General features: G+C 37.9%; 1 protein-coding gene across 18 annotated transcripts; it reads right to left on the bottom strand.

Annotated features, from left to right (window-relative positions):
• Window positions 1-3: 3 nt before the first annotated feature.
• Window positions 4-26,383, bottom strand: add1 (adducin 1 (alpha)). Of its 18 annotated transcripts, none has more exons than XM_044096523.1 (18): window positions 26,290-26,359; window positions 19,148-19,356; window positions 18,875-19,037; window positions 18,370-18,521; window positions 17,748-17,828; window positions 17,453-17,602; window positions 17,225-17,368; window positions 17,047-17,145; window positions 16,596-16,769; window positions 15,560-15,910; window positions 11,773-11,868; window positions 11,565-11,657; window positions 11,207-11,224; window positions 9,370-9,456; window positions 8,049-8,205; window positions 6,713-7,051; window positions 5,127-5,216; window positions 4-1,948 (listed from the first exon to the last, which is right to left on the bottom strand). In XM_044096523.1, exons 2-18 carry the CDS (start codon window positions 19,340-19,342, stop codon window positions 1,680-1,682), a joined length of 2,658 nt encoding a protein of 885 aa, XP_043952458.1. In that variant the 5' UTR covers window positions 19,343-19,356; window positions 26,290-26,359; the 3' UTR covers window positions 4-1,679. The 18 variants fall into 18 exon arrangements, 14 of the variants coding, with proteins under 14 accessions (XP_043952458.1, XP_043952448.1, XP_043952444.1 ...); XM_044096512.1 differs by lacking the exons at window positions 9,370-9,456; window positions 11,207-11,224 and adding exons at window positions 2,361-2,414; window positions 3,905-3,920 and having other exon boundaries at window positions 1,863-1,948; window positions 15,653-15,910; window positions 26,290-26,383; XR_006368639.1 differs by lacking the exons at window positions 9,370-9,456; window positions 11,207-11,224 and adding exons at window positions 2,361-2,414; window positions 4,423-4,456 and having other exon boundaries at window positions 1,864-1,948; window positions 15,653-15,910; window positions 26,290-26,383.
• Window positions 26,384-27,478: the final 1,095 nt, after the last annotated feature.

Below are 27,478 nucleotides of genomic sequence, written 5' to 3'. Positions count from 1 at the left end.
TTCTGCTTTTCATGGAAGTGTTTCTTTTTATTTGTCATTGTAGAATAGAGCTGGATCCTTGACGACAGAAAAAAAAAAGTGGTGTAGTAACTTTGTAACTTGAGTAATAACCAAAGATTTAAATTGGGAATAATTCAGACAAACACAAATCAGCATAATGTAAGATGAAAAATAAAGTAAAATAATCTAAGGCTGTTTTAAATGAATATAAAGACATTAGTAGTGGTATCAGAACAAAAAAGTTGAAATATAACCCAAATTCTGATTGAAGCCCTTCATTACAATGCAAGTCAATCATATTTGTCATCAGTGGCCAATTTCTTAAAGCACTTCAGGACTCTTTGTTAAAGCCGGGTTAATAAAAACAACCTACGCCGAGCACAGAAAAGAGGCCTAAATGTGAACATCAAACTGTTTCATTTCCCATCTATCAATTGCAGTCACAACAAAAGTAATTTTTTTCTTTTTCTCCAGTGTACATTGTCTTTACTGTCAACAGGTATTCACAGCCCAGGTTTCACAATTTATTTTACTAAGTAAACGTCCAGCTCTATGGTTATAAGACATGATTGAAAATGCAGTTTTGTAAGACGTTCTCCATGAATAAGCGGAACTGGATAAAAGCAGTATCTGGGGAAAACTGTGGTTTTAGGACAGAAAAGGGGCCACAGTTCTCTCTCACAAAGAGACAAAACAACTAAAAACTAGATGCAACATAGCTGCTTGTATAGAGCTTGTAAAGTGAAACAACAGAGCAAATACAAAAGTCATGATGAAACCATTAGAATAAAAGAAAAAATACAAATGTTCACATTCCTTCACAATAAAAAGCTTGCAGCCAGTAGCAGATACATTGCATGAAGCCTTAGACTGATCAGCAAGCACAATGTTAGTTACAAACAAGGCAGGACTAACCTTGAATAACAGAGCTGTGTTCTTACTTAATATGGCCTGTAAGGTATTTGACCAGCTTTAAATAAAGAACCATGTCAGTAAGCAATGCAATGTTTAAAAAAAAAAAAAAAAAAAAGAAAGAGAGAGAGAAGAGAAGAAGAAAAAGCATTACATGTGGGTGAGATTGAACAATTTCATTGGAATTATTGCATTTTGGACAAGAGCATATAACCATTCCAAAGTAGCTCGACTGTAGCTCTACCGTCCGCTGACATGTAATTAAATGAGTGCGCAGCTTCAGGGATGCATGTATGAAATTTGTAGTCATCACTTGTCATAAATCTCCAGCAGCTCAGTGAGAGGCTAGAACCTCCTTGCCTTGCAGCGACAGACATATTTAGATACAATCCCTATACATTCTAGTGGTTACATTGGTTAATTAAAAAAAAAAAAAAAGCAACAAAACTCTCCAACATCATTAAGCATGTGAACCTGTAGTTATAGACATGCATAAACACCAGGTGGAGTGTATGAGACAGATTGCACTCACAACTAAAAGCCTTTAATAATTAAAAACCTTAATGCGATTATTTTTTACATTGTATACAAAATTGGCACACACTAATAAGCAAAAGCAGGTTAATAAGCTTGTTACAAAAGATACAAAAAGAACCAAAGTATAATTGTGGAAGTGTAGCTCACTTGAAGAGTATATTGACAGAAAAACAAGAACCAAAAATGAAGCAGAGGCCAGACTTATCCAACGTTCTTCGATTCAGGACTGTCTATTTTTTGTTTTTCTTTAGGAAGGAAGGTGTGCGGAACTTCTTTTTCTTTTTGGAGGGGGATTTGCTGGGAGACTCCTCTCCTTCCTGGTCCCCAGCGTCAGCGGCCTCCTCCCCGTCAGCTGCCTCTGTGGTGGCAGCTGCTGGGGTGGAGTCTTCGACGGGCAGAGCCGGAGCCTCGGAGGGGTCGTCGGGGGTTAAATCTGGAAGGGTCTGTCTCAGGGTGGCTGCATCACTCTCATCCTTAAAGGTTTGTTCAGGCAACGAGTCTGATGGGGAGGGGGGAAGGGAGAGAGTTACAGACTGCTAAAGACAAACTGATGGTTATGCGACAGTAAAGTATCAACAAGTCACTTGCTGGTTAAGCAGTGAAATCCATTCAATTTGCTACATAAAAAGAGTCCATAAAGAAACTAGCAGTTTGTCTAAATAAAAGTCACTCACTCCCACAGGTAACATTCTATGGAAAACCATAAGCGTGTAGGATAAACGCACACTAAAATAACTAACTTCACAGTCAGTCTACTTCAGAACAAAGTCAAGAACACTTCATTAAAATCACAAATACATTACAAAGCTCTCCTTCAGAAGTGCCAGTAAGCAACATAACAGACTAAACCATCGCCAGTATTTCTTCTTTCTGACGTTAAAGCTTGTGCACATATTTCTTGTTTGTTTTACCTTCACTTAAACAGGGAAATCTTAATGACTGCAGTTCTCTTGTTCATTTGTACCCTGTGTACAAACAGAATAAAGTGGAAAAAGAACAGAACAAGCACTGGTGAAAGTCCAAAAAGACTTTAAATGTTTCAATATTTTAAAAACAACCCAACAACACGCACAAGTCAACTCTGGAGCCAATCTCATTAGTTATTCAAGTAGTCATAAATTATAAAATCACAAAAGACCGTATGTGGGTTACAAATTAAAAGTGCCAGGAGTTAAGAATTTGAGTTCAACATATTTTTTTTTTTTTGTCTGTTTTTGAAACTCAACTAATATAATTACAGATGTTCTCAGGAAAATATAGGCCTACATGATAAACTAGCACCAAGTGAGATTTTTAATATATATCTAAACATGTTCTGCTGCAGTCGATAGGTGTGAAACTTTACAAGTATCTAGTTTGTGCAACAGTCTGACAAAAATACGATGACATGAGATTTTAGCACAGTTTTCTTTAAGGGAAGGTGGAATAAAGAATATCTATTTTTTGTCTCCAATGAAAGCTTCATGAATCACAAACTTTAAGTAGTGTAGAATATTGGCAATTTTTATGATTTCTTTAATCCAAGTTGGCTCTCATGTCAAAAAAGCAATAAAATATTTGTAATTATATTACAAGCATTATAATTAACATGTACTTTATTTTGATCTGGTCTGACTAACAGAGTTTATTTTCTACACTGCATAAACATTTCTTTATTTCGTAATTTAGTTTATTTGTGTAATTAGCTCCATTTTGTCTGAACTTAATGCGTAATGTTATGCAGAGTTTGATGAAGTACAATTTGAATCCAATTTTTTAAACAACCTTCTATATTTGAACACTTAACATTTAAGAGGAGATTTGACAAGAGGGAATCGGGGATACGTCATATTTTAAGACATTTCACTGTTCTTCAAGTGCAATATACCTTTTTTTTTAAATATCAAATTCAACGAGACCTAATTTTAAATAGCTGATGTCACTACTGACTAAAATATTTTTTTTCATACTGAGCCGCCCAATTTGTAGATGGGATTGTCTGTATGCAAAATTATATATATTTATATATATAAATAAAAGAACTATAAAGCTCTATTTTTGATTAAGTAGAGTCTAAACCACGAAAAGCATTTTTTTCTGTCAATCCATCCATAACCCCATTCGCAAAAAATACTTCAAAGACAGACGTCTGTTGCATCCAGATGGTCAGCTTGAAAACAACAAACAGCATCCACAACAGTCCCAAAAGCTGCCAGACAACAACAACGACGTTATTCTTTTTTTAGTATAGCCCATGCGAAAGAGAGAGACCAGTATGAAACAGGACCATAGAGAGCTTTTAGCAGCGTCTTCATGTAACAACTCGAGTCAGTCAGAACAGCGATAAGATCAAACACCACAGACAGACAGACACCAGAGGCCAATGAGCAAACAGCCAGCCTTCAACCACCAGGTATCGAGCTCAACCGACAGCAGCCAGTTTGGTTGGAAAGCTTCACTCAAAGCACTGCTGTACCTGGTAAAGGACACGCCTGCAGGACAGACAACATTTCAACACATTTTAAACCACTGAAAGGTTGTTTTTAAATGAGACAGAAATATACATTTAAAGAATGTGCTTATGTGCAAGAAAGGTTGGTTAATTTCACAGTGAGTAGTTGTCAGGAGGAAAAGAGGTTATCTAACACAAAAGAGTGAGCAGGCTGTGAGGTTTACTTCATGAGTGTCGCTCCACAATACCAATTTAACAGATGTAAGGAAATAAGACTGTTTTTTTGGGTTTCTTTTGCCGTGATGACATATTTTTCTAAATAATAATAAAAAAAAGAAAGAGGAAGACATAGGAGCTCTGAAATAACCCCCACCAAGCCCAAATTAGAATTTCAGACCCCAACAAACAGGTTAGTTTGGACAAAGAACCAAATCTGCTACTGAAGCCATGCAAAGAAAAACAGGGTAAGTGAGCAAACATAAACATGGAGGGGTGAGCAATAATTAGGAGGGTGGCGAGGAGGTGGAACAGTACATACTTACTATGGCAACAGGTACTCTTTTGTATTTCCATCTCCTGATTGTAAACGCAGCCACAAAGAAGAAAAAGCACAAGTAGAAACAAATGTCTATGCAGATCAAACCACAAGCAACATGGTAAATAAAAAAATAAAAAAATAAAAAATGAAAAAAATTGGAGAAAAAAAAACTGAAGGTCAAAAAGAACAAAAGTAAAAGGGGGGCCATTTTTGGAAGACCCCAAAACAGATGGAGAATGGCAGTGAGAGGAGAGACTGTACAGAGACGTTAAAAACATTTCTGTATCAGATTACACCAGTAATCAGAAGCTGTATAATAAAAAGACAAATTACATTTTATTTTTACAGCCAGTTCCAGTATCATCACTGATGATGGTGATAAAGGTGTAATCCAAGAGTAATAAAGACCAAGAGGGATAACAATAATCAAGCAGTAAAATTTCTCCGTTTGAAATATTCCCTGCCGCTTTTCTCAGCACATTTGCATAAATATTTTATTGAGAAAAGTCAACTCCTCTTGGCCTTTTATTACAGAAACACAAACCTTGTAGTAGTAGTAGTATTAAAGAGCACAACAGACCCAAAGAGAGAAGGGGCAGGTGCAGAGACAGGGGAAAATACAATCCATCTGTAAGTCCTGAACACCAGAGCTGAAAGAAACCCCATGCCAAACCAAGCGACTTTGTTAACGCCGTCAGACTAACATACCTTCTTCTGCTCTGACAGGAGTACTCGGTGGTGTGGATGTGGGTTTCGGGTCTTTGTCATCCTCCTCAGCCTCTACTTGTTGCTCTGGATCTGAAAGAAACATCCCCAATAAGAAGCCACTCAGAGGATCTACAGTTCTAGTCACATTTGTTGGCAGCCCTGAAAAAGGTGTGTAATGTAAGCTCAAGAGAGTGGTCTGGGGTCTTTCTGTTGATCATATGCTTACCGAAAGATCATACAAGCGGCCCATTTTTGGGTTTCTACTGCAGAGAACTCCAACAAGGTTCTTCAAGGCCTCATCTCACCTACGACCACAGTTAAAGTCCCAGAAGACTTCAGCAAACTTTACATGTTTACATTTGTGATGGTACGACAAAAACAATTATGTCAAATGGTTGTTATGGAGAAATTGTAACACCTAGACGATTTTTTTTTTTTTTTTTTGCTGCAGCTCCCCAACAATGAGCTTTGGAATATTTTTTAAGTATTTTGAGTATTTAGTATATTCCGGTTCCATTTGTTTTAAAAAGTCTAATTATCTTGCATCCGGTTCCTGACTTATTAAGACAATCTATCATTTGGATTGAATGTTGTATTGTCTTTCATATTCTGAGCAAACATAATGTTATATTCTAGTTCATCTGAAAATAATTAAGTTCATAGAAATGCAGTTGAACTTAAAATAGCAGGGTTGTATCATTGGGGTAAAAATAATAAAACTGAGGCTTATTTTTTCACCTCACTGAAGAAAGTTTTTCCTTAAACTTTCATTGTGACATTATTTTACTACAACACAATCTTAAGCCATTTTACACATCCTTACCACTTTCTGCCATTAAATGTGGCTTGAACTGTAAGACCAAAACTTTAAAGAGAATGCAGTTCTATTAATTTAGAAATGCCAAAAAACATCATCAATCAGCTTGTTTCAATACAAGAGGGAGGACAACATAAGGATTCAAAAACCAGGAGAAAGACAATAAAAACACAGCAAAAATATTTCAAACACTCCAAAACCTGTTTCAAATGATAATGTTATGGAAATAAGAAGGAACATATGATAACATAAAAAAGACGTCAGCAGGAAGAAAAGGAGTCCATTTATTTTCAGAGTAGGTGGGTTTATCAAGTTTTCTCTGATGTCTAATAATCTGATTGGATGACCAAACTCAGGAACAGCTTCTTCACATTTCACTACAGAAGGTCTTTTATTACACGAGGAGAGAGGAACTCCAAGCATCCTCTCTCCTCTGCTTCGTCCAATCAAACTGCAGAGAAGGATCAAATGTGCCAAAGCTTTGATGCCTTTTGTCAAGACATCAGAGATGGGCATTCAGGGGAGTAAGAGGGACCCAAAACAACCAAGCAGAGCCTTCGGAGATGAAATGCGGGAAAGGAGAGAGCTTGCACATGGTGAAACAATGGCAACAGCAGACTCCAATCCCTCAGAGAGAGGAGAGGAAACAGCAGGCAGGAATTCCCAGATTCCCAGTGAGGTGGTAAGTAGTAAGACAAGCCCGGGATGAGCAGGGAAGGGAGAGGAAGGCCAGAGCTTTTTTGGGATGTCTCCGTTTCATCTGGTGTACCTGCGGCCCGACCTCCCTCTGCCGCTTCCACATCCGGCGGGTTCTTGGTGAGGGCTCGCACCACAGCGCTGTGGAACTCCTTGTGTGGGGAATCAGGAGTCGACAACACCTCGTCTCCTGCTGAAAGCGCATCATCTGCTACGGTCGCTGCAGAATCGGCGCCGCTGCGATCAGGCTGGGGGGCAGGAGAAGAAGATGGAGGCTGGGTTTCCTCCAAACTGGACGAATCCGTTGGATGAAGAGAAGTGGACAATGTGGTTTGACCCGATGGTACGGCTTCTGGCTCTGGTCCGGGTGCGTTGGAGATTGATCCTTTCATACTGTTCTTCTGTTGTTGCACTGTAAATCCATGTTTTTGCATATTGGTGTGGAGAGATGACATAGTTTGGTATTCTGAACAATGAGGTTGAACAAAGGCATTATATTTTATTAAGCAAAGGTTAAAACTCTAGTTTTAATGAACAAAAAAAAACATACCCATTTGTAATATGCTTCTGTAGGACACCGGTCACATAAAGAAGTGTAATTTGTGTCACTAAATGGCACACAGTGAGTTCTTTTAATCCTATTTTCAAATTTATTCACACTCGTTGAACACACTCATTTGAGAAAATAGTGAAACTCACAATCCCACACAATCTACAGTTTTGGGGGGAGTCAAATGTCACTAAGTGGAGTTTATAGTGACAATGATAAGTCTGAATTCTTTCATGATACAAAATTTATCAGAATAAACAAGCCTGTCGCAATAAATCAATTAATCACATGATGGATTAAAACAAACTAAAATCTTTATTTGCATTATTTATAGTTTCTTTTTCTACCAAAAACTGGTTGATAAAAGTCGTCAGTCTGGTGCATTTGTCTCAATGAGTCCTTATTTTCAAAGGACACATTTGTCTACAGAGCCTTCATAATTCATTTTATTTGTCGTTTCTGTTGCAATGTTAATTTATTTTGAATGTTTAAAATGTCTTCCAGTTCCAGTGTCAAATGGTCAATAGAATTTAAAGTTTATTGATCTTTGAGAAAATGTTCTTGCATTATTATGTCTTTACCATTACTTTATTTGAAAATGGTCACACAGTAACAATATTATCGTTTATCACAATGACTTCTGGTACAACTTATAGTCCAACAAAATTTGTTATTGTGACTGGACTAGCAATAAATGATAAGATGAATGCCCTACGCGCTTAAAGGATTTAAATACAGAGCATAAATAACGAATGATTTGTAAGGAACTCATTATCTAAAACTTAAAAGTTGTAGATAAGCTTGCATTTATATCAGATTAAAACATGTTAGTGTGGTCTGCCTCCCATGGCACATTTACCTTCACCTCCTTTCTGTTTCTGCTCCACTTCCCGGCAGTATTCTTCCAGCTCCTGGTCGGTTAGCTTATTGAAGGGGTTCGGACCAGTCTTGCTCACAATGACCTTGGGTTGGTACTCCTTCTCAATAATGGCCTTGGATGCGGTCACCAGCTCACCCTTCAAGACACACAAGTGAGAAAAAGACTTTGCCATCAGAGGGTGGGGGCGTTCTGAGTACAGCTATGTGAAGAAAACTGTCTGCAGAACCAGAAGGCTGGAAACAGAGTTTGAGAAGTGGCAGTCAGTAACAATCAGCAGCTTCTGTGGCTAAAGTTAGTCTAAAGTTTCCAATATAAAGAGACAATCATACATATCAGTTCTTGTGCAAAAATTATGAGCTACATTGACTGAAATGTTACTTTTGGTTTACCATGATGAGGATATTTAGGACAAAAGAACTTGATCCTGAGTACTACAAGTTTAAGCATCCCTAGTGGCAGCACCGAGCACTGCTTTAAGCATCAGATGTAGACAATGAGATAGCATATTTCCCATTCAACCATTTTGGTTACTTGTCCAGAGTCATAAATATTTCAGACTTCAATACGGATATTTAATTTGTCACCAGAAAAAAAAAGGAAAGAAAGAAAAATCACAGAGAGAGCCTCAATAAGAATAAGAAGAACGTTTTTAAGAAGGGTGTTAGGAAAGGAGTCGCCTGTTGCGACTGAACAACTAAACAAAATGCTTTGCGTGTGGGCATCCCCTGGACCAAATTTATGCTCAAATCAGTATCAGACTAAAAACCTTTGTTTGCATAAAGTTAAAAGTGGATTAATAAACAGTTCAAACATTTAAGCTTCACTTAGTCAAGATGCCTTGAGCTTCTCTAAGTAAGTTGTCATAATCAAAAGGGGGAAAAAAGGAGTGGTGATAGTCAACGAAATTTGTATATGAAATTGAAAAGTTTGAGAATAACTTACAACTGAAAAAAAATAAAATAGTTTTTTGCTCCGATTCAGCAGATTCTAGATCCATGCACCAATTTAGTGTCAATTCTCTTGATAATTATTTTTCAGAAGAGTCATTATAGAAAATCGCTTTCTGTGTTTTCAATCCAAACATTAACAAGATTTGCAAGCAAAATTTAACTTTACACATTTTAATATTGTCTTTCATTGTTATTTTTAAGCCAGAATACTTAAGCAATTCTTAAGGCATCCAACAATTCTTCCCCCCCCCAGTGTAAATTTAATCCAGTACCAAATTTGGACCAAAGTTGCCCGGACTTGTGTATCCCACTACGGGGTCAAATATATTTGTGATTGGAGCAGTAAGTACCTTTCTAATTGTTTTAGCAGGACTATAGGACCCCTCGGACACATCAAGGCCATCAATAGTGTCTGTACAGTCAGACAAAGGGGCATCCTGCAATAGCAAACCATGTAAAGGGGGGGAGCACAACCGAGTACATCCACAGAAGCAGTCTGTCAAGCAGTCACACTCACACAACAGGAGGAAAGAGTACAGCAACATCCCACAGAAAATATTCTTAAGCAGAACAAAGGAAACATTTTAACCTTGAAGATTAAGCAGTTCTGCAGGATTTTTCTTTAGCAGGTCAAAACGTTGCTCATTTTCTAGGGGTCCTCATTTTAGCTAACAATATGTAAAATGACTTTCCACTGTTGCATTTATATATATATATAGTACCTTGCAGAAGTATCCAAACCCCTTGAGCCATTTCACATGTTCTTATGTTAATTTTTAATGTATTTTATTGGGATTGTGTGGGATAAACCAACATAAAGTAGCTAATAAATGAACTGAAGTGAAAGGAAAAATACATACAATGTTTTTATTTTTCTCAAAGCAAAAATCTGAACTGTGTGGTGGGGAGTCTTTTAAACCCAATAAGGTCAATAGACAAAAATAAAATCTTATGCAACCTGTTGCCTTTGAAAGCATCCTAAATAATAAAGAGAGTCCACTGGAGAGCACGTTAATGCCTTTAGAAATATATTTGTTTAGTGAAGGCCCCTAGGTTCTTTAGAAAACATTAATGAACAAACTGTCAAAGACTGCAGAACACAGCAAAAGGTCATGGATAAAGTTGTGGAAAACCTGCCAGATGCTGGAAAACACTCGAGACTGTGGCAGAGAGTCATCTCAAGTTAGGACAGCAGCACTAAACTGTATGGCTTATGTCAAAGTGTAAGGCATTACAATGGCCTAGTCCAAACCTACAAACAATAGACTGCAGGACAATAGACTGCAGACTGCAGCAGGACTGTTTTTTTTTTTTGGGGGGGGTGAGGGGGGTTCTCCACAGATGCTCTCCATCCAATCTAATGGAATTTGAGCGATTCTACAAAGAATAATTGATATCAAACTCAGTTGCTACCTTTTATGAATCACTTCACCATTGTTCACTTCGATGTGTTGGTCTGTCAGATAAATTCCCAATAAAATACACAAAAACGTGTGGCTGTAACATTAAAAAATTAGCAAATTTGAAGGGCTATGAATACCTTTTCAAAGCACTTGCACACCCAAGCATACTGAAACCACTTGAGGGACTACATGCACACAGGAACCATTGTAGAAAAATGGAGTCAAGTTATGAAAAGCATGGCAGCAGAGAAAGTGGTAGCCATTATTAGCATGCTTTTCAAACTGTCAACACAAGATGATGGTCAACTCTGGTTGGGGTATAGGAGACTATTGTTCATGCCTCAAAAGATGTCACTACTATTGCACTGTCTTAAACCTAAAAATCTCAAGACAGAAAGAGGATAATGTCAAATTCCCCTCCAGCAAAATGAAAAAGAAATGGCAAAAACATTCACATGAGCCATGGCTCAGGAACCTCAGGAACCTGAGCCATGCAAACAGAACCAATGAGTCAAGTCTTCATGTTATGCATTCTTTCCAACCAATGAGGGGAAAACCTTGCACATGCATAAGAAAAATAAAGAGAAGCGTTGCTTAGTTACAACAGGACCTGTTGTTTAGTATATCGAAACTAGAAACTCCAAAGGTAGTAAATGTAGCTGTGATGCTCGAGAGACAGAACAATGTTGATAAATAAATAAATTAGGGTATGAAAATGGACGCATTCTGAGCTGGCAGAAATATGGAAACCAAATTATGTTTACCTTTCCCACACATTACTCACCTGCAAGAACGACAATCTCTGTGATCAAAGAATAATGTCATAATTATGAAGTCTCCCACATCCTAACAACAACACAGAGGACTTTTTGTTCTCCAATTAGGAAATAATTTTTATTAAAATATTGGAGTTAAACTGATTTTAAAGTGTTTTTCAATGCAGCTCAGTGTCCAGAACAACTTCATGCGCATTGTTCTGATTCAGACATGCCTCCTGACCTGGATTGAGAGTATTAGACAATTTGCTTTTAAGTTGTCTTAAAGGACTAGTGACTCAAACCATATTCATTAGCATTAGCATCAAGTCCAGGTCAGGAAAGTTACAGCAGCGAAGCATGGAGGCGTTAACATCACACACTGACCTGGTTAAAGGTCCGTTCCATCCCAGTGCCAGCACACAGAACCTGAGACTGGGGTCCTGCAGTCTTTATGTCCTGCAGGTTCTGCTCCCGGATCTAACAAACAAAAATAATTTTTTATCTGGTTAGAGTGAAACATTTCTTGTTTTAGAGCTTCAAATATTGTCAATCAAATGAGGCGACATTTAACTACACCAAAACACTACAATACCTTATTCCTCATTTCCAGGACTTCCTTTGGGTCAGTATTCAGTGGGATAAATTGATTGGCTACTCCAGCCTGGCGAAGGCTTTCTTCTTTACTCCACTGTAAACACGATGTAAAGTGTTAAACAGTTAAAACAGGAACACCTAATGGAAAGAAAAAAATAAAATAAAACTAGCACAAAAATATATGTAGACATAACTCAATGCAGGCCTTACAAATCATGCAAAAATAAAAAAATAAAAAATCCACAAAGTTTGATGACTCAATGATGATGAAGGTTTAGGTAGGTTTTAGCATGTTTTACTTTTATGATCCTATAAAATCTAGGATATTTTTTGAGGATTACTGTTTGTAAATAATTAGGCACATGTGGGAATCAGTTACCTACCCATCACATCAGCTGTTCTTAAATATTATCTTAATGACATTGTAAGAATTTTTGTTCTTTAGGCAGCACGAGGCAGAGCATTAAATACATTATTTTTGATTCAGGGGAGTATTTGGATATCTTATCTTTTTCTTTCCTTATTTTAATATCTTCATGTACTATTGATTGAAAAGTATCTTGGCTACCGAGAACTCTAAGGAGAGACAGCAGAACATGCAACTTTTCATCAATTTTTTTATTTTATTTTTTTCACCCATTGGGTAAACAGGTTTCACAACACTTTATGAAATATTTACTAATGAAAGTAGTAGAGGTCACAGATAATGGAATGCAGATAATGACAATACACATGAAGTTAAAATGCTTAGTTATTTCTTAGTTTTTCTAACTCAAGAGTAGGCTTAATTCCAATCACAAAAACTAGCAATATTACTATTTTTTTAAATTCTGAAAATTTACTAAATTTGTTTTTGTACTTTCTATGGCCGCAATAATATTTGTGGTAGTGTATTCACATTAACTGGAACAAAATCAGCACCAAATGTCTTGAAATGTTCCAGACTGGAAAATATATAAAGATGTTTAAATTCAGGTATCAGACCAGAACCTACAAATCCTGGAATTTGAGTTTAAATCTCATATCTGAGCAAATAATAACTCTTGTTCCTTAATTTATGAAAGTAAGAACCTCTGAAAATAATAATTTATGATGATAATAATAATAATGGGGCCGTGGTATACAAGTGATGCTTGTTTCAAGCCACCAGATTTATCGGTTTATATGGTGGGGTTTGCCTGTATGCATGATTTCATTAATTCGACTAAGAAAATTTCTGCTCCTGAATCCACTTTATGAAAAAGTTAGAACACAATTTATCACTGTTGTTTTGTAACAATGGAAGTCATTTGTCATCATCATTGATCTACCATTTGAACTAAAACCAAACAGAATTACACAGAAAATCAACTGAAGACAAATAACAACATGGGTCAACAAAAAGGAAAAAAAAAAAAAAAAAGGGCTGGGGCAGTGTGGGGAGATGTGAGGGCTGAGTGGCTGTGAGTGGTGGAGAGGTGAGAGGTGGCTGGGTGGGTGACCGAGACGATGAGGCTGGCTTACGAAGCGAGAGTGGCAGTGAGGGGTGAGCTGGCATCACCAAAGTCATTTTCCAGGCTGATACACAACAAGGACAACAGAGATAAGAAAGAAACACACCCGAGAACACTTGTCTATTTTGGGACAAATGGGAGCTGCCATCACAACGCTAAAAACAAAGAACATCCTCTTTGCACAGGATGAAATCTTTCACAACCCTGTGCTGAGTTTATAAAATTTGTGTAAACTTGGTAATGCTCAGAGTGATTAAAAGGGAAATTATTCATCCATTTCTAGCATTAAACGGAATGAGCAGCAAATGAAGATATAACACCAACTTCCATGCCACCTAGTGAACTATTTTAACGTAAGCATGTAACTTGCAGTGGGGAGCAAAAGCTCATGACTTCATTCCTGTGTTTACTCCGGGTTTGTTTGCATGGTTGCCAAACCAGAAGAGGAGAGGGCGGGCTAGATGAGGAAAAGGTGCTGGATGGGTACAGCAGGGTTGGGTTGGTTGAGTATGAGATGAACATGTAAACATGATATACTCACTGAGAAAGAGTCTCACAACATAACATTTCCTACTTTCCCAACAGGAGATAGTTGATTCAAAAAGTCAAGTCAGATTTTATTATGTCTTATTTGTTGTTGTTTTTTTCTTAAAACAAATTCAATCATGCAGGCACTGAAGATTTTATAGAAGCTGCTTTTCAGAATAAAACTAAAACCAAAAATTAGACAAAAAAAAGGATTAGAGGCAAAATAAACTAGCAGTAGCAAGTAAAATAAATAAGCAGGTTGCACGGAAGCTTTGTCTTATATAGCACCCCAATAACTACTGGAACCCCCGCTATAGATGTGTAAAAATACCTTCCTCTTATTGTAGCAGTACAATTTACACTGAAACAAACCAACCTGTGACTAACTTTATCAACTAGAAAATTGTTGCCAATCTTAAGATTTTTTATCAACTAAAGTAGTGGGAATTAAACTAAAACTGTGAGTTTCTTTGCAACAAACACTCCAGGTAGGTCTTGGTTGAAACAAAAGACAAATGGGGGAGAAAATGACTCATGGAAAGTATTAAGTGTTAAGTATGGTCGAAGATCTGTGATGCTGTGGGAATTTTTTATCTTCTGAAGGCCCCAAGACTATTTTATAGTGTATGGGATCATGAACCTGTTGACATTCTTGAATATTTTCAATGGAGATCATGGAAAAATTGAAATAGGCTCAACAATGCTCCAGAACATTTAGCCAAAGCAACACAGATACAGGCTGCCACACACAAGTCAATCTTTTTCTATGACTACATAGGCCTATAGACCATAAACCTGTGGAAACCCTGTGAACTAAACTAGGTAGTGCACGAAAAAGGAACAGCAGCTTTGGCCAATCTAGAGATTTTTAAGAGATTGTCCCCCTTCCCGTCTCTCTAGTATTCAAAATAAACATTTATGGGTAAATTGAAAATAAATACATTTGTGTGAGAATAAACAGATGATTTCATTTGAAGGCTCTTCATACATCTTTACCAGAGGTGCCAAAAGCTTTGTAAGGTGATAAAGCTACAACTTTCAGTTTCAATTCATATTTTTGTCACTATTCCAGAAAAAAAATAATTATTCTCAGAGGCATGCCCCTTTCCATTGTTTCCTTGAAAAGTCTGTATGGATTAGAAACTCATCTTTACAGCAAAGCGACATGCATCTTCAGCAAATCTAAATTCTCCAGATTTTAAATAATAGTTGGATTCATTTTTAAGAAACAAAGAAAGTCAACGTCAAAATGCAAAGAAGAAAAAAATTGTTGCCCTTGGGATGAGCGATTGTGTGGTGAGCAGCAACGTCCCTGTCTTGCTGCCTTCACCTGCCTACCTGAGGACTCATGCCACACCCCTGCTGCTCGCTCCTCTGGGAAAAACATCAACACGTACAATGCTTTTCACAACAACACATGCTGTGGGGCATGCTCTGGGCAGCTGGCCCGGCATCGTGAAGCTTTCGGAGACCAGAAGGAAATAAAGAGTCAAGAGTGCAGCATTAGAAAGGTGGTTTGGTAAGTGTACTTCACTTGCAGCAGAATAGAAACACAAAAGTCCAACAGTAATTAGACACTGGATTTTTACAGAGGCAGATTGTGGGTCGCCAAGTTTTTTAATGAAAATTAAACCATCAATTGGTATTTAAGCTTTACTTTTCCATTTTAGTCTCCCCAGTCCCTCAGGATGCCGAACAACTACCCAATGCTACCAAGAAGGTAGCTGTAAATTCTATACTATGAACAATAAGGTAGGCACAGACCAAGCAGTTGGTTATACAGCTTGGCACGCAGACACCGGACGAGAGAGACTGCAGCAAGGGTTTGACGTGATCGTGTGTTATGTTCGTCCACACCTTAGGCTTCGACTTGGGGCTGGTACCGTCGGGCCCATCCTCGTAGGGCTCGTCGGGCCGGCTGCCGGCATTGACCCAGCGGGTCTTGTCGCGCTGGCCGCGCTGGAAGCTGTGTTTCAGCGGGGAGCGAGCGCCGGAGTCGCTGTCCTCCCCATAGGAGTAACCGCCGTGGGCGGAGGACGCGAGCTCCGCGTCACTGTACTTTTTACCTTTGTCTCGCAGAGCCGGGCAGCGGTAAGGATAGCCCGTCCTGTAGCCCTGGAGACATGGAGACATGGAGAAAACAGCAGGAGTTAGAAGTTAAAGTTGATCCTGTGAATATATATATATACAGACCCATTCAATAGGTTAGAATAATATAGAAAAGTACATTCATTTCTGTACCTCCATCACCACATAAAACACATTAAATGGATTAGAGAAAAAAACCGATGTCTTAGTGCCTTTATTTGTTCTGCTCACAGTTAGAAGTTAATGAAAAAAATAGTAAAATTTTAATATTACATCACACCAACTAAAAATATGTTTTCAAAATATATGAGCAAGTACTTAACATATAAATATCTATTTAATACTTGCTTAAAAGTTATATTCAAAAGGTACTTTTAATGTGACAAAAAACTCATTGGGACATATGTTCCAATTTATTGAATATAAATGCAGAATTTTTGAGAAATCAACATAAAATGTGACACTTCAAATATAAAAGGATGTAAAAAAAAAAAAAGAAGAAAAGTAATAGGTGCTTTATTTCCTAGAAGTGTTAATTTCCCCCCCCACCCCCCCCATACTTTACACAACAAAACTCAACCATTTTTTCCAGTATTCATTAGCATGACCTGCCTGTGCTAGCACAACAAATTTGTACCATTCAGGTATATAATAATATAAACACCAGTTTGGAGCAGTAAACCTTGTAGCAGTATGCGCACATTGTTCTTACCAAATTGTCGAGCATTCTCATGAGAGCCTCAAACTCCTGCTCCCCGATTTGCCACTTGGGGTGTGTTGACAACCCGTCGCCTGCTGGCTCAGGGACACGTGGCCTTGATTTATACTTTGCAGGGTCCAGCATTACCAGATTGTCGGGCCCTCCAGCGCTGGCCAGTGTTCGCACCTGGAAAACATTGAGGTATACAAGCAGAAAAACCACAGACAGATCCAGAGAAGAGAAAAATGAACGAAAAAAAAAAAAGGTGGAAAATAGGACGTAAACAGCAAGGATGTCCAACAAACAGCAACAAGAAGAAAAGAGGGGTTATGGGGAGACAAGAGATAAAAGCAGTTGTTATGGAAGATGAGGACAAATAAAAACCTAAATGAATTTGATGTCTCATTTGTTAAAGTGTAATCTATCAGATAAAGTAATTTTACAGGCCTCAGGTTAGACCTACCTGGATTTCACAGGCGGTCACCAGGTTGTGGATGTAATAGAAAGCTTCCTCCACTGTTTCTCCAACTGACACCAAGCCATGATTCCTGAGGATGAGAACCTGCAAGAAAGACGAAACATCTAAGTCACATAGCCCAAGATATGCTGGACTTATTTTCACTTTCACGTCCTGGATGTACCTTGCTCTTCGGCCCAAGGTTCTTCTGTATGAGACCTCTTTCTTCGTCATCCACCAATATGCCATGGTAATCATGATAGCTCACTTCACCGAGGGATAGAGCTTCAGGTGAGATAGGCAACAGCCCACATTTCATGGCTGACACCTGCAGAAGAAGCACACAGTGTCATGAAACATCTCGATAGCTATAGGCAGTACGTAGCTCGTTAAAGACATTGTGTGCGCTTACCGCTGCACCTGCCGCTGTGTGTATATGTACAATAGTCTTGACATCTGGCCGTGCAGCATAGATGGCAGAGTGGAGCATGAAGCCAGCCTGATTGACCCCCAGGTTGGTGCTTCCTCGGTCTACGATCTCACCTTGGAGATCTATCTTAACCTGAAAGTGATTCAACAGGAAGGATTGCTCAAAGTTGTCTTGTGGACTTCTTTCACTCAGTTCACATCAAAATGTGAGGAAAATAACATATGTGAGGTTGTTTAAAAATATTGAAATCCTAATAAATGCCTACAGTGAATCTTACCAAACTAGAGGCGGTGACTTCACTGTAAAGGAGCCCAAAGGGGACAATGAGGAAGCGTTCCTGGTCTGAGTTCACTCTGACCTACAGAACAAAAGATGTGCAAATTAAGTTAGAATTTATTATTCTCGATCCAATCCCAACAATCCCAGGAAGGTGATGCAATAGCTCCTTGCAGAGTCCTGACTAAAACGGTCAATGAAAACTTTAACATTTTAGTTACGGTTTTATTTCGTGTTTAAATATTAACATTACTTGTAGCTTTCTGAAATGGATAAAAACTACTCTTCATAAATAATATAGAAGTCATTATCTAAATTAGCTTCAAGAGAATATTTGCTTACCTACAACTTACCTTCTTAACTCTATATTTCACTATTTTGAAAACCAACGCATGTGAATTAATGAGGCTTTTATGTGAAATTCCTACTTTGCGTAATCCTAGCATCAAGATAATTTGAGATGGAACCATTTGTTTTTCTTAAAGCCCAAGCGAATCAAAGTTACCACGCCTAAAACGTTACATATATGCAAATTAATTCCAATCTACATTTATTTAGTAAACTGCTGGCTTGATAAAATTGCTCAAGGAGCATTGATTTATTCCATGTGAGAGAAATCTTACTGTGAGGTGGTTATAGATGAGCTCAGACCATCCGAACAAGTCAGCGAGCCGGTAGAAAGCAGCCAGTTTGCAGCGGAGAAGCTTCTCGCCCTTGTCGTAGGAAATGGAGTCTGAGCCTCGCAGATCGTTGACTGGCGTCACCATTCCCAAACCTACGGAGAGAAATGGGCAACATGGAAAGATTGTAATGAGTTATAAAATTACTTTATTTAATTCAGTGCATTTTCAGCTCTCAAGATACTTTACAAAACATAAGTCAATTATACACATTGCAATAAAAAATAACTCTTTAGTCAAGTTCCATTTTTATGCAAATTGATCTTAGGAGGCTCTGCCATGTACAACACTAAAAGAAACGAGGAAAACAACTTATTATGCTTAGTGAAACACAGCTGGTGTTATTGTCCTGCAGTTAACTATGGCATACTCCGCATTACTCATTGTGAGTGCAGACATAGCAGTGTTGAGGTCAGAAAGTCCTCTACAATCACTCATTCCTGCTTACTCATGTTGAGCGCTGCCATGCCTCCTTGTGGTGCAGCTGGGTACATGGAAGGCATGCTGGTGGTCATGAAGTCTGCGATCTGCTGTAAGGCCAACAGACTGGTGGGTGTCTTCCCCTTCTTCAGCTGGTCCTGGATCATCGTCTCCAACTCTTCACAAAAAGCCTGTCAGTTGAGTACAAAGAAGATGGTTTTAAAGTTGCCAGCTTGTGCATTACAGTACATTTTCAAATTTCCCGATTTATCTGATTGGCAGGGAGTGTAACCAGACTGACGGGGCTCTGAAGGATCATGGAGACCCTCTTTCTCTGCTCCATCATATTGAAGTCCTGCCGCAGGTCCGGCGCCATGTTTCTCTCCCTCTGGTACTCGGCGCTGCTCTCATCCACGCGGTCGAAGTACCGCTCCTTGTGTGGGACGGTGGTGGGAGGGGGGGCCGTCACCACCCCGGCACCTGACTCGCCGTTCATCCTGAGTTGGCCTCCTGCAGCAAAAACGGAGAAGGCAATCCTTAGGATTTTCTATTGCTGCATCATAAACATTGTTGCGTGTCATCACATAATAAAATATGTGAGATTAACCAGAGTCTCTTTAGGGATGAGACAATATTTTTCCAATTTTTGAGTAAGCACACAGCTGAACAATAAACTAAACCCTTCTTAGCAACCATTCAAAGATTAATGTTCCTTTCTGGCCTGCTGCTGGACTAAAATCCATTAGGCATGAGCTTTAAGAGCTATAACCTTATTTAAATTGCTTTTATTTCTACACACACGATGGGTATATTTTCTTATGTTTGTCTGCACATAAAAGGCATTAACAACATAGGGTTGGACTAGATTCTTTGGCTCTAATCACTGCACAAAAACAGATTGTGCAATGAAAGAAAATCCATCCTGGCAAACAGTCGATCAGTTCCTTCACTATTTTAGGACATATTTTCAGGACATACGGGCTCCCAATTTCATAGCAAATTTCTCATTTCATAACAAATCTTATACTTTTCCTAGTAAATTGAAATAAAAAAAAATTAGATTTGAGACCTCTGCTTATCCTTGCATAGTCCCAGGGGACCTGGTGCCCATCTTCAACTATCATTGGTCGAGAGGTGGGATATACCACTGACAGGATGCCAGTCTTTCACAAAGTCAATGAACCCACTCCCTCTCCTACTTCCTGCCATACTCATTCAGTTGCTTTTTCTAGTTCACAGAGGTTCTGATTGATTCCTCTATGAACTAGACAAGCTAGTCTAGCATAGCTGATCAATGATTGGCAAAGAAACTCCACAAAAATCACACAAAGCACAATTTAATCACTGCAGTGCAGTAGCCCTTTACCAGTTGGCTGTTTTTTTATGTCATGGCGTTGACTTTACTAATCCACTGTAAGCAAAGGAATGAATAATTTATAAACATTATGTACTCCATTTGTTCACGGCTGAAAAACGACCCCCCAAAGAAAACAGCGAGCAAGTGAAGGGCAGATAAAAGACAAATTAAAGGTGGAGGTCTGGTCCATTTCCTGACAACTGCCGAGTGTTGGAGTAGATCAGTGGTCTCCACCTGCCTGTCACACTACAGCCCACTCAAGTTTCGACTCCAGCTGGACACAGGCAGACTTTGCAAGAGCCAAAACGCAAGCGAGTATTCAGAGAGGCTGAGGCAGCCCATTAGTCTGCATCAATACAAATGTTCAGCCACCACTCCCCGGGCAACTGCTGGCCTGACTCGAAGCATGCAGCATCACTGTGGGAGCCGACAGAACCGCTCAGTGTTTCTGTCCGTTTCCATCAATGTTCAAACAAAACCGATAAAAATCAACTGTCCCTTTGCATCTTGGTTCAGAAATTAACATTGGTTGAGACACTTGATGTGATGTATCCCTGTGACACTATTTTACTAGTGGTTGTAGTTATAACCCAATAATACAAGTAAATCCTCTGGTACCAAAGCTTTCACAGAAACACTCAAATGTAGTTTAAAAATCAGATTTAACAATGTCTGACAGCCTTGAAGTTGAATCCAACAGTCAAAGCGACTCAACCACCCTGCAGTGTCTGCAGTTCATGTCAGCCTGATTCCTACTGTAGGGTCCTAATGCTTCCGGACTCTCCGTCAGATCTAATTCACTTTGTTGTAGATTGCCTTAAACCACATGCTGAGTTTGCCGTTGGTCGTTCATGTTTGTGTTGCTATAGCAGCAGAGAGACGAAACATCAGAGTCCAGAGAAAAATCCAAACTGAAGAAGCAACACAATCCAAACAGATATAATAATCAAGATATTCTATTAAACTCTTTGTGTGTAAACTACAGTGGATTTGTTAAGACAGCTGGAAAAGACAAATGTGAACAGATTCAATAATCTACACTCTTAAAAATCAAACAAGGCTAAAGAAACCTTTGTTTACATTTCATAAAGAATCATAAAAATTACTTTGTCAATTACTTCATGCCAGGGAAAATTGCTAATTGTTATTAATAACTAATGACAGTCAGATTTTAGATGCAAACAGGATTCACTCAAGGCTAATGCCAAAGATTAGGAATTTTCATAATCAATGATAGATGTTGCTTAGAAGTGCTTTACTTCAGTCAGTTCATTATGTTTCCTCAAAGTATGTAAACAAGCAGTTAAACATTAACATCATGCATTTTTTACAGTGTAGCAATGCACCAAAAGAACTTAATAAGAAACTAGAACACAAAAATACTTTACCAACAGGACAACAACAGGAATTGTGTGGTCCTCGAAGAAACAACTTTGAGGATCAATTTATAAGCCAAACAAACACACTGAAACATAATTGGGTCATTCCATAAGCATCTTCCAAACAATCTGTTCACATTAAATTCCTGCTGCGCTCACTGACACCTACTGATTACATCTGGCGATGATGTAAGAAACAACATGACTATTTCCAGCCAATGTTAATAATGGCTGACACAAACACAATTTCAAGGTTGATTATTTTTTGTCGACAGCTTAGCCGTAAAAGAGCCACAGAGACAGGAAGTGTTCTCCAACCATGTCAAAGGCTGTCGTTTCAACAGAATCCCCTTTTCTCCACAGAAATGTAGGCCCATTGTACTCGATGAGCCTCTGCTCCTGTTGAGAGTGCAGTCGCCATGGAAACCAAAATTATTACCATAGAAACACAAGACATCCCTTTTAAAGAATATTGTTACGTAAGAAAAGCAGCAGGCGAACATCACACGGCAAGCAAACCAGATTCCCAAGGATGACAACCTTTCAACAAGTCTGTTAGTCATTTCATATTAAAATCATGTCACGGACTCATTGAGAGAAAACTGAAAGCATCCAAGGATGAATGGATTCTGCAGGCTATCAAAACTTTACTTTACCCAACAACTCATCAGTGAGAAAGAACTCCTTAAACAGGGCTACAAGAACAGAATGACTATTTTTATAGCCCTAGAAGAGGGAGCTAATTTCTTTGTCCCAGACAACTGTGCATATTATGTACCCAATGTTTCTTCAACGGATCAGATAAAAATACTAACTGGATATACCCAAAGTTTTGCCCTGATTCCAATTAGTAAAGATTCACACTAGCTTTTGTTAGTCTTATTAACTCATTTACTACAGAGTGGTGGTCATGCTCCAGTTCAGTCACTGATAAAAAAGTATGGTCAGGATGTCTTTTGGTAGTGACTAGTATTTTGTCCACATAGCTCTCTTCTGCATGGCCTCACTTTTTCTGAACAGCTTTACATAGTGAAGCAGTGATATGACTCGCTGATAATTTGGCTCATAAGCTGGCTTTTCTGGTGGTTCCAGTTAATCACGTGGGCAAAACTTTCAGAAACTTTTATCTACTTCATAACTTAAAGGTGTTGCTTTATGTGCCTAAATACTAAAGTCTAATGTTTTAGCAGCTTGTCGAGTTGAGTTCAGGTCTCTGCCCAGTCAGCTGGGCACATTACATCAGAAGTCAATAGGCTTAATTTCACTGTAAACTTAAGCGTGGAAGTTTAAATCCCAGACCGGATACAAACTTCAAAACTTGGTGATATTTCTTGTTAGTGAATTTTATTTTATTGTCCCATTATTGTAGAAGTAACAGGACTCCCTTCATGCAGTTCCAATGAATTATGCAGATGACATTTGCAGACAAGTTTGTTTTCCCACAACTTTGACCAACAGACATCTGCAATGAAAACAAATTCTCAGCACCACTGAATGACCAAAAGCTCCATCAAATCCTCTCCAAAAACATGAAGAGATCATCATAACACACATTGAAGAACTGAGCTAAAAGTGTTGTTAGAGTTTCAATGCATCCTGGTGTTCTAAGCCGTTTTTAATATCTAACTAAAGGCCACAAACAAGACGCATCTAAAGATCTCTGTGCTGGATGCCTTTCATTAGTGGAACAGAAGAACAGCAGACACTCATGTGATTCTATGACAACAGATTCTCCATGTGCTATAACCACCACAAACAAAAACTGGTGCGAATTTAACACGATGTCAAGCAGGGTCTCATTACGTGCTCTAAACTGTAATTAGTGTACACAGATAAGTCTATTGTTGACATGTCGAGACAACAGGCAAACTTGAACTAGATTTAAGAGAGTGAGGCAACAACATGTGCTTATTACTGCCGTCACTGATGAAAACACTGGTAAGTAGCAATTTTTTCCCCCGCGGTTGAGTAAAATAGAATGTTAATGTACTGAGTAATGTTTTTTTATTTGCAAATAATTGAGAAATTTAGTATCCCATATAAGAATGTGTTTGCTGCTAAACATGACGCACATCAACCCCACAACCAAAAGCAAAGACTAGCTGAAGCTGGTAAATGTCATTATCTACAAGTAAATTAGTTCTATATAAAGACAGGGTCAAAGGCCACTCAACAAAGAAGATCCCATTGAACTCAGAGAGTAAAGATTCAGATTTTTGAATAAATGTTCTGGGGTCTGATGAAACTAAAACTGAAGAAAAAGAGAAAGGTAGCATGACTGAGAACATTTTCAACCGTAAAGAAAAATAATGAAACTGCAACGTACAAGAATCCCCTTAATGACCAAATGATACTCATTTCTAGTTGCCATCAAATTAATAATAATAATAATAATAATAATAATAATAATAATAATAAAATCCAAAGTCATCCTTGCTTCACTTAGCAGAAAAGACAGAATATTCCTATAAAAAGCCACTGAAATAATTTCCATTCATGATTTGAGGCAAAGCAAATCACCTGCTTCAATTGAATAATAATGAAAAAAATTAATGAATTAACAAGACATGCCTGGTAAGGGAGGGGAAGTGGATGATGGGAATTACATCTCTCAAACAAGCAATTTATAAATTATGTATCAGAAGAGTTTTGCAGTAGTCATGAGCATCAACAGCTCATCTGACAAATGAAAATTTAAATACATAATGTATTTTTTTAATGCACCAAGTAACAATTATATTTTCATAAAACACAATCTCCATTTTTTTTTTTCAAACTTAAAACACCTTTTTTGTGACGATACATCTCATTTTGTTGTTTAAATTGAGAGAGAATAAAATGTTTCCTATCCGCTAACGGGGGGGAAAAAAACTGCATTGGCAGTTTCAGACTGCTGTTACTGTGTCATTTTGTTTTGCAGCTTATAAGAAAAATAGAATAGTATATTGATTATTAAAAGAAGCTCCAGTGAGTGGTTGCTGTGGTATGACAGCTTCCTTACTGTAAGAACTGCTCCAAGCAGATACTGTTAAATAAGTGTTTGGACAGGAAGGAAGGAGAGAGTCATGTAGTAAAAACAGGGCAGAAAAATGAGGAACACATTTTCAGCTGCACTGCAGTTGAGGGTGTGGAAAGTGTGAGTTAAACAAACATAGCACCTGCATCTACAACCAGTGTGTACATGTACTAATTGAGTGTGTGTTGAGGGTGGTAGCACAGAACCAGAGTCACAGAACCGAGCCCTGTCCTTTGGGAGGTTTGGTTGTTCTAACAGAATTACCAGATCCAGAAAGGATTTACTTCGGTCTTTACAGTTTGGCTTTGCAACATCTCCCACAGCAGAATGGCGAACATACTTCTAAAAAGGGCTACATAATATTGGGAAACCGGAAAACTGCAATATCATTGTTAAATAATGTGATTTGCTATGTTTCACCATGTTCTGGTTTCTTCCCCATAAAATATTACAAAATCTACCTTCTTGGTCACTAAAATATATCAAGTCTGACGGTGCATGGCTGATAAAAAGCAACCCAAATAGACAAATATATAAATGAAAGAAAAGAAAAAAAGTCTGAATATGTGGTCCTAAATTACGATGCAACAATTCAATAGATATGTGATCCAAGTAAGTCATTTCCAATTGTGATTTCTATGTACTGGTATGCTGAATAAATGGGGCAGTTCCATCTCTCAGTAAAATCAGCAAAATGTAATAAATCTACATTCATGATCACTGATGGATGCAGTGCATTCCATCTCATTCATAATGTCAATATGTAAGCCTCATTGTCAGGCTACAAAACACACTAAAATTGTCAAATTCATTGGATTACACAAGCTGCATTTGTTCAGAAAACTTCATAAACTTATTATTTTACCAGTGGAGTAATAACAGCCTTAATATTCCAATAAAATAATAATAATTTAATAATACAAATAACTTCTTGTTAAAGTGCTTGTTAAACATGCTACATTTGTGTTTATAACCATTGCCATGAAAATCAAAGTACTGACATTTGTCATTTTTGCACAACCCGTTCTTTACAAATCTAGTGTGGTCCAAATTTAATCGGTCTAATTGGATTTGATTAAGTTGTTGTTGTTGGGTTTTTTTTATCTTGTATGCATTTATTTAAAAAAATAAAAAGTAAAACTATCAGCTCCCCATATGGACGTTCCTCTAATATTACTGTCATCGCAACACAGCTGAACAAAACGGAATTTGCACACCCATCACTGGGGAGGAGGGAAATACTCCCCAGAGGAACATTTATACAAAAACACACCTACAGCAGCGAGACCACGAGAAATGCAAAAATAATGCAACTACTCTGAAGGCCTACTCTGGTAGCAAAAGCTAACGACGCTTAAAGCGAAAGACCTCGGGCCCAAAGTGTCCTCCCTGGTTGCTTTCCAGATACTAAGGCGACTCAGAGAAGGTGAACCATTTAAATCGAAAGAAAAAATGCAAAGATCGTCGTTTTGTATCAGATAATTTGCAGAAATGGCTGTTGAGACTCCCCCGCAACACATTAGCCAAACATAGTTCACCACTGCAAATACATACAGCCAGATATCTGCAGAGACAAGAAAAAAAACAAAACACCGACTAAATTACGCATGACAAGCAAAGCATGCCCCATATTTACTTACCCTCTATTTAATACGGTGGCGAAATTAAAACAAAGCCGAGCAAAGACTGACCGAGGGTTCTCCTTGTTTTTCTCCCCTCCGCTAGTGCTTTCAGAGTGGGCTTATCTCCGCTCCCGTCCGTCCTCCCCCGCCCATCAACCTTCATGCCACTAGGGTGCGGCATGCACTAATCTCTGGCTCTCTATTGGTCAGTTTAAACCATGTGACGTTGTCAGTTTTAGTGATTGGAGGGTAAACTTTGAGCCTGCCTCTGAAATGGTTCTTTGGTTTTACAGTGCAAAAAGGGTTAGGGTTAGGGTATTGTCATGTAAATTGTCATGTCTATCTATCTATCTATCTATCTATCTATCTATCTATCTATCTATCTATCTATCTATCTATCTATCTATCTATCTATCTATCTATCTATCTATCTATCTATCTATCTGTAGATAGACAGATTGTATATATATATATATATATATATGTATATATATATATATATAGATAGATAGATAGATATATATATATATATATATATATATGTATATATGGTTAACAAAAAAGAAAAGGTCTTTGAATCAGTGAGAAGGCATAAAAACAATTTAACTTAATCACATAAGATAGGCAAAATATTTAAGTCGTGCATTATGGACTCTTTCTCCTTATATTTCCATGATAACATACAACAACAATCTTGGTACAACATAATATTTGTCTAGAGTGACAAAACAGAATAATAAAGAACTAGAATTTTGATGGTATTTAGTTTATAATACATAATAAAGTGAATGTATTTTGAAAGCAAGGGATATTTACCCAACCCACTGACAATACCTCATACCATCAAATTCTTTAATGTAATTAAATATAGATTACTGTGCAATTGTATTTGCATTGCCTATTTTGAGGTATAATGTTTAATGAAGAAGTTTGTTTGCTCTTTAGTTTATTATACTGTTGTGCTTTTGTCTCCCACAATTCTACAGAGAAACTGGACAATCTCAATTTTTAATTTCGTTTTTCTTTCCATGTCCAGGAATCCAACAGATTATGTTTGTTTGTATGGTTTTTTTTTTTCATCAAGCATTAAATTACGTGCTCACTGGCTTCAAATGTTGTTCATTGTGACTATGTAGAAAAGAAGTGCATTTTTTTCTTTTTGGGTTCTTGTCAAAATACACTTGCTACGCTGTAGACTCAGTAACACCACACGTATTTTATTTTTGGTGGAGCAAGTTTCATCACATATACAGTGCAG

The sequence above is a fragment of the Gambusia affinis genome, linkage group LG17 (genome assembly GCF_019740435.1).
Source record: "Gambusia affinis linkage group LG17, SWU_Gaff_1.0, whole genome shotgun sequence".
NCBI lineage: Eukaryota > Metazoa > Chordata > Actinopteri > Cyprinodontiformes > Poeciliidae > Gambusia > Gambusia affinis.
This window is presented reverse-complemented; position numbering and strand designations above follow the sequence as displayed.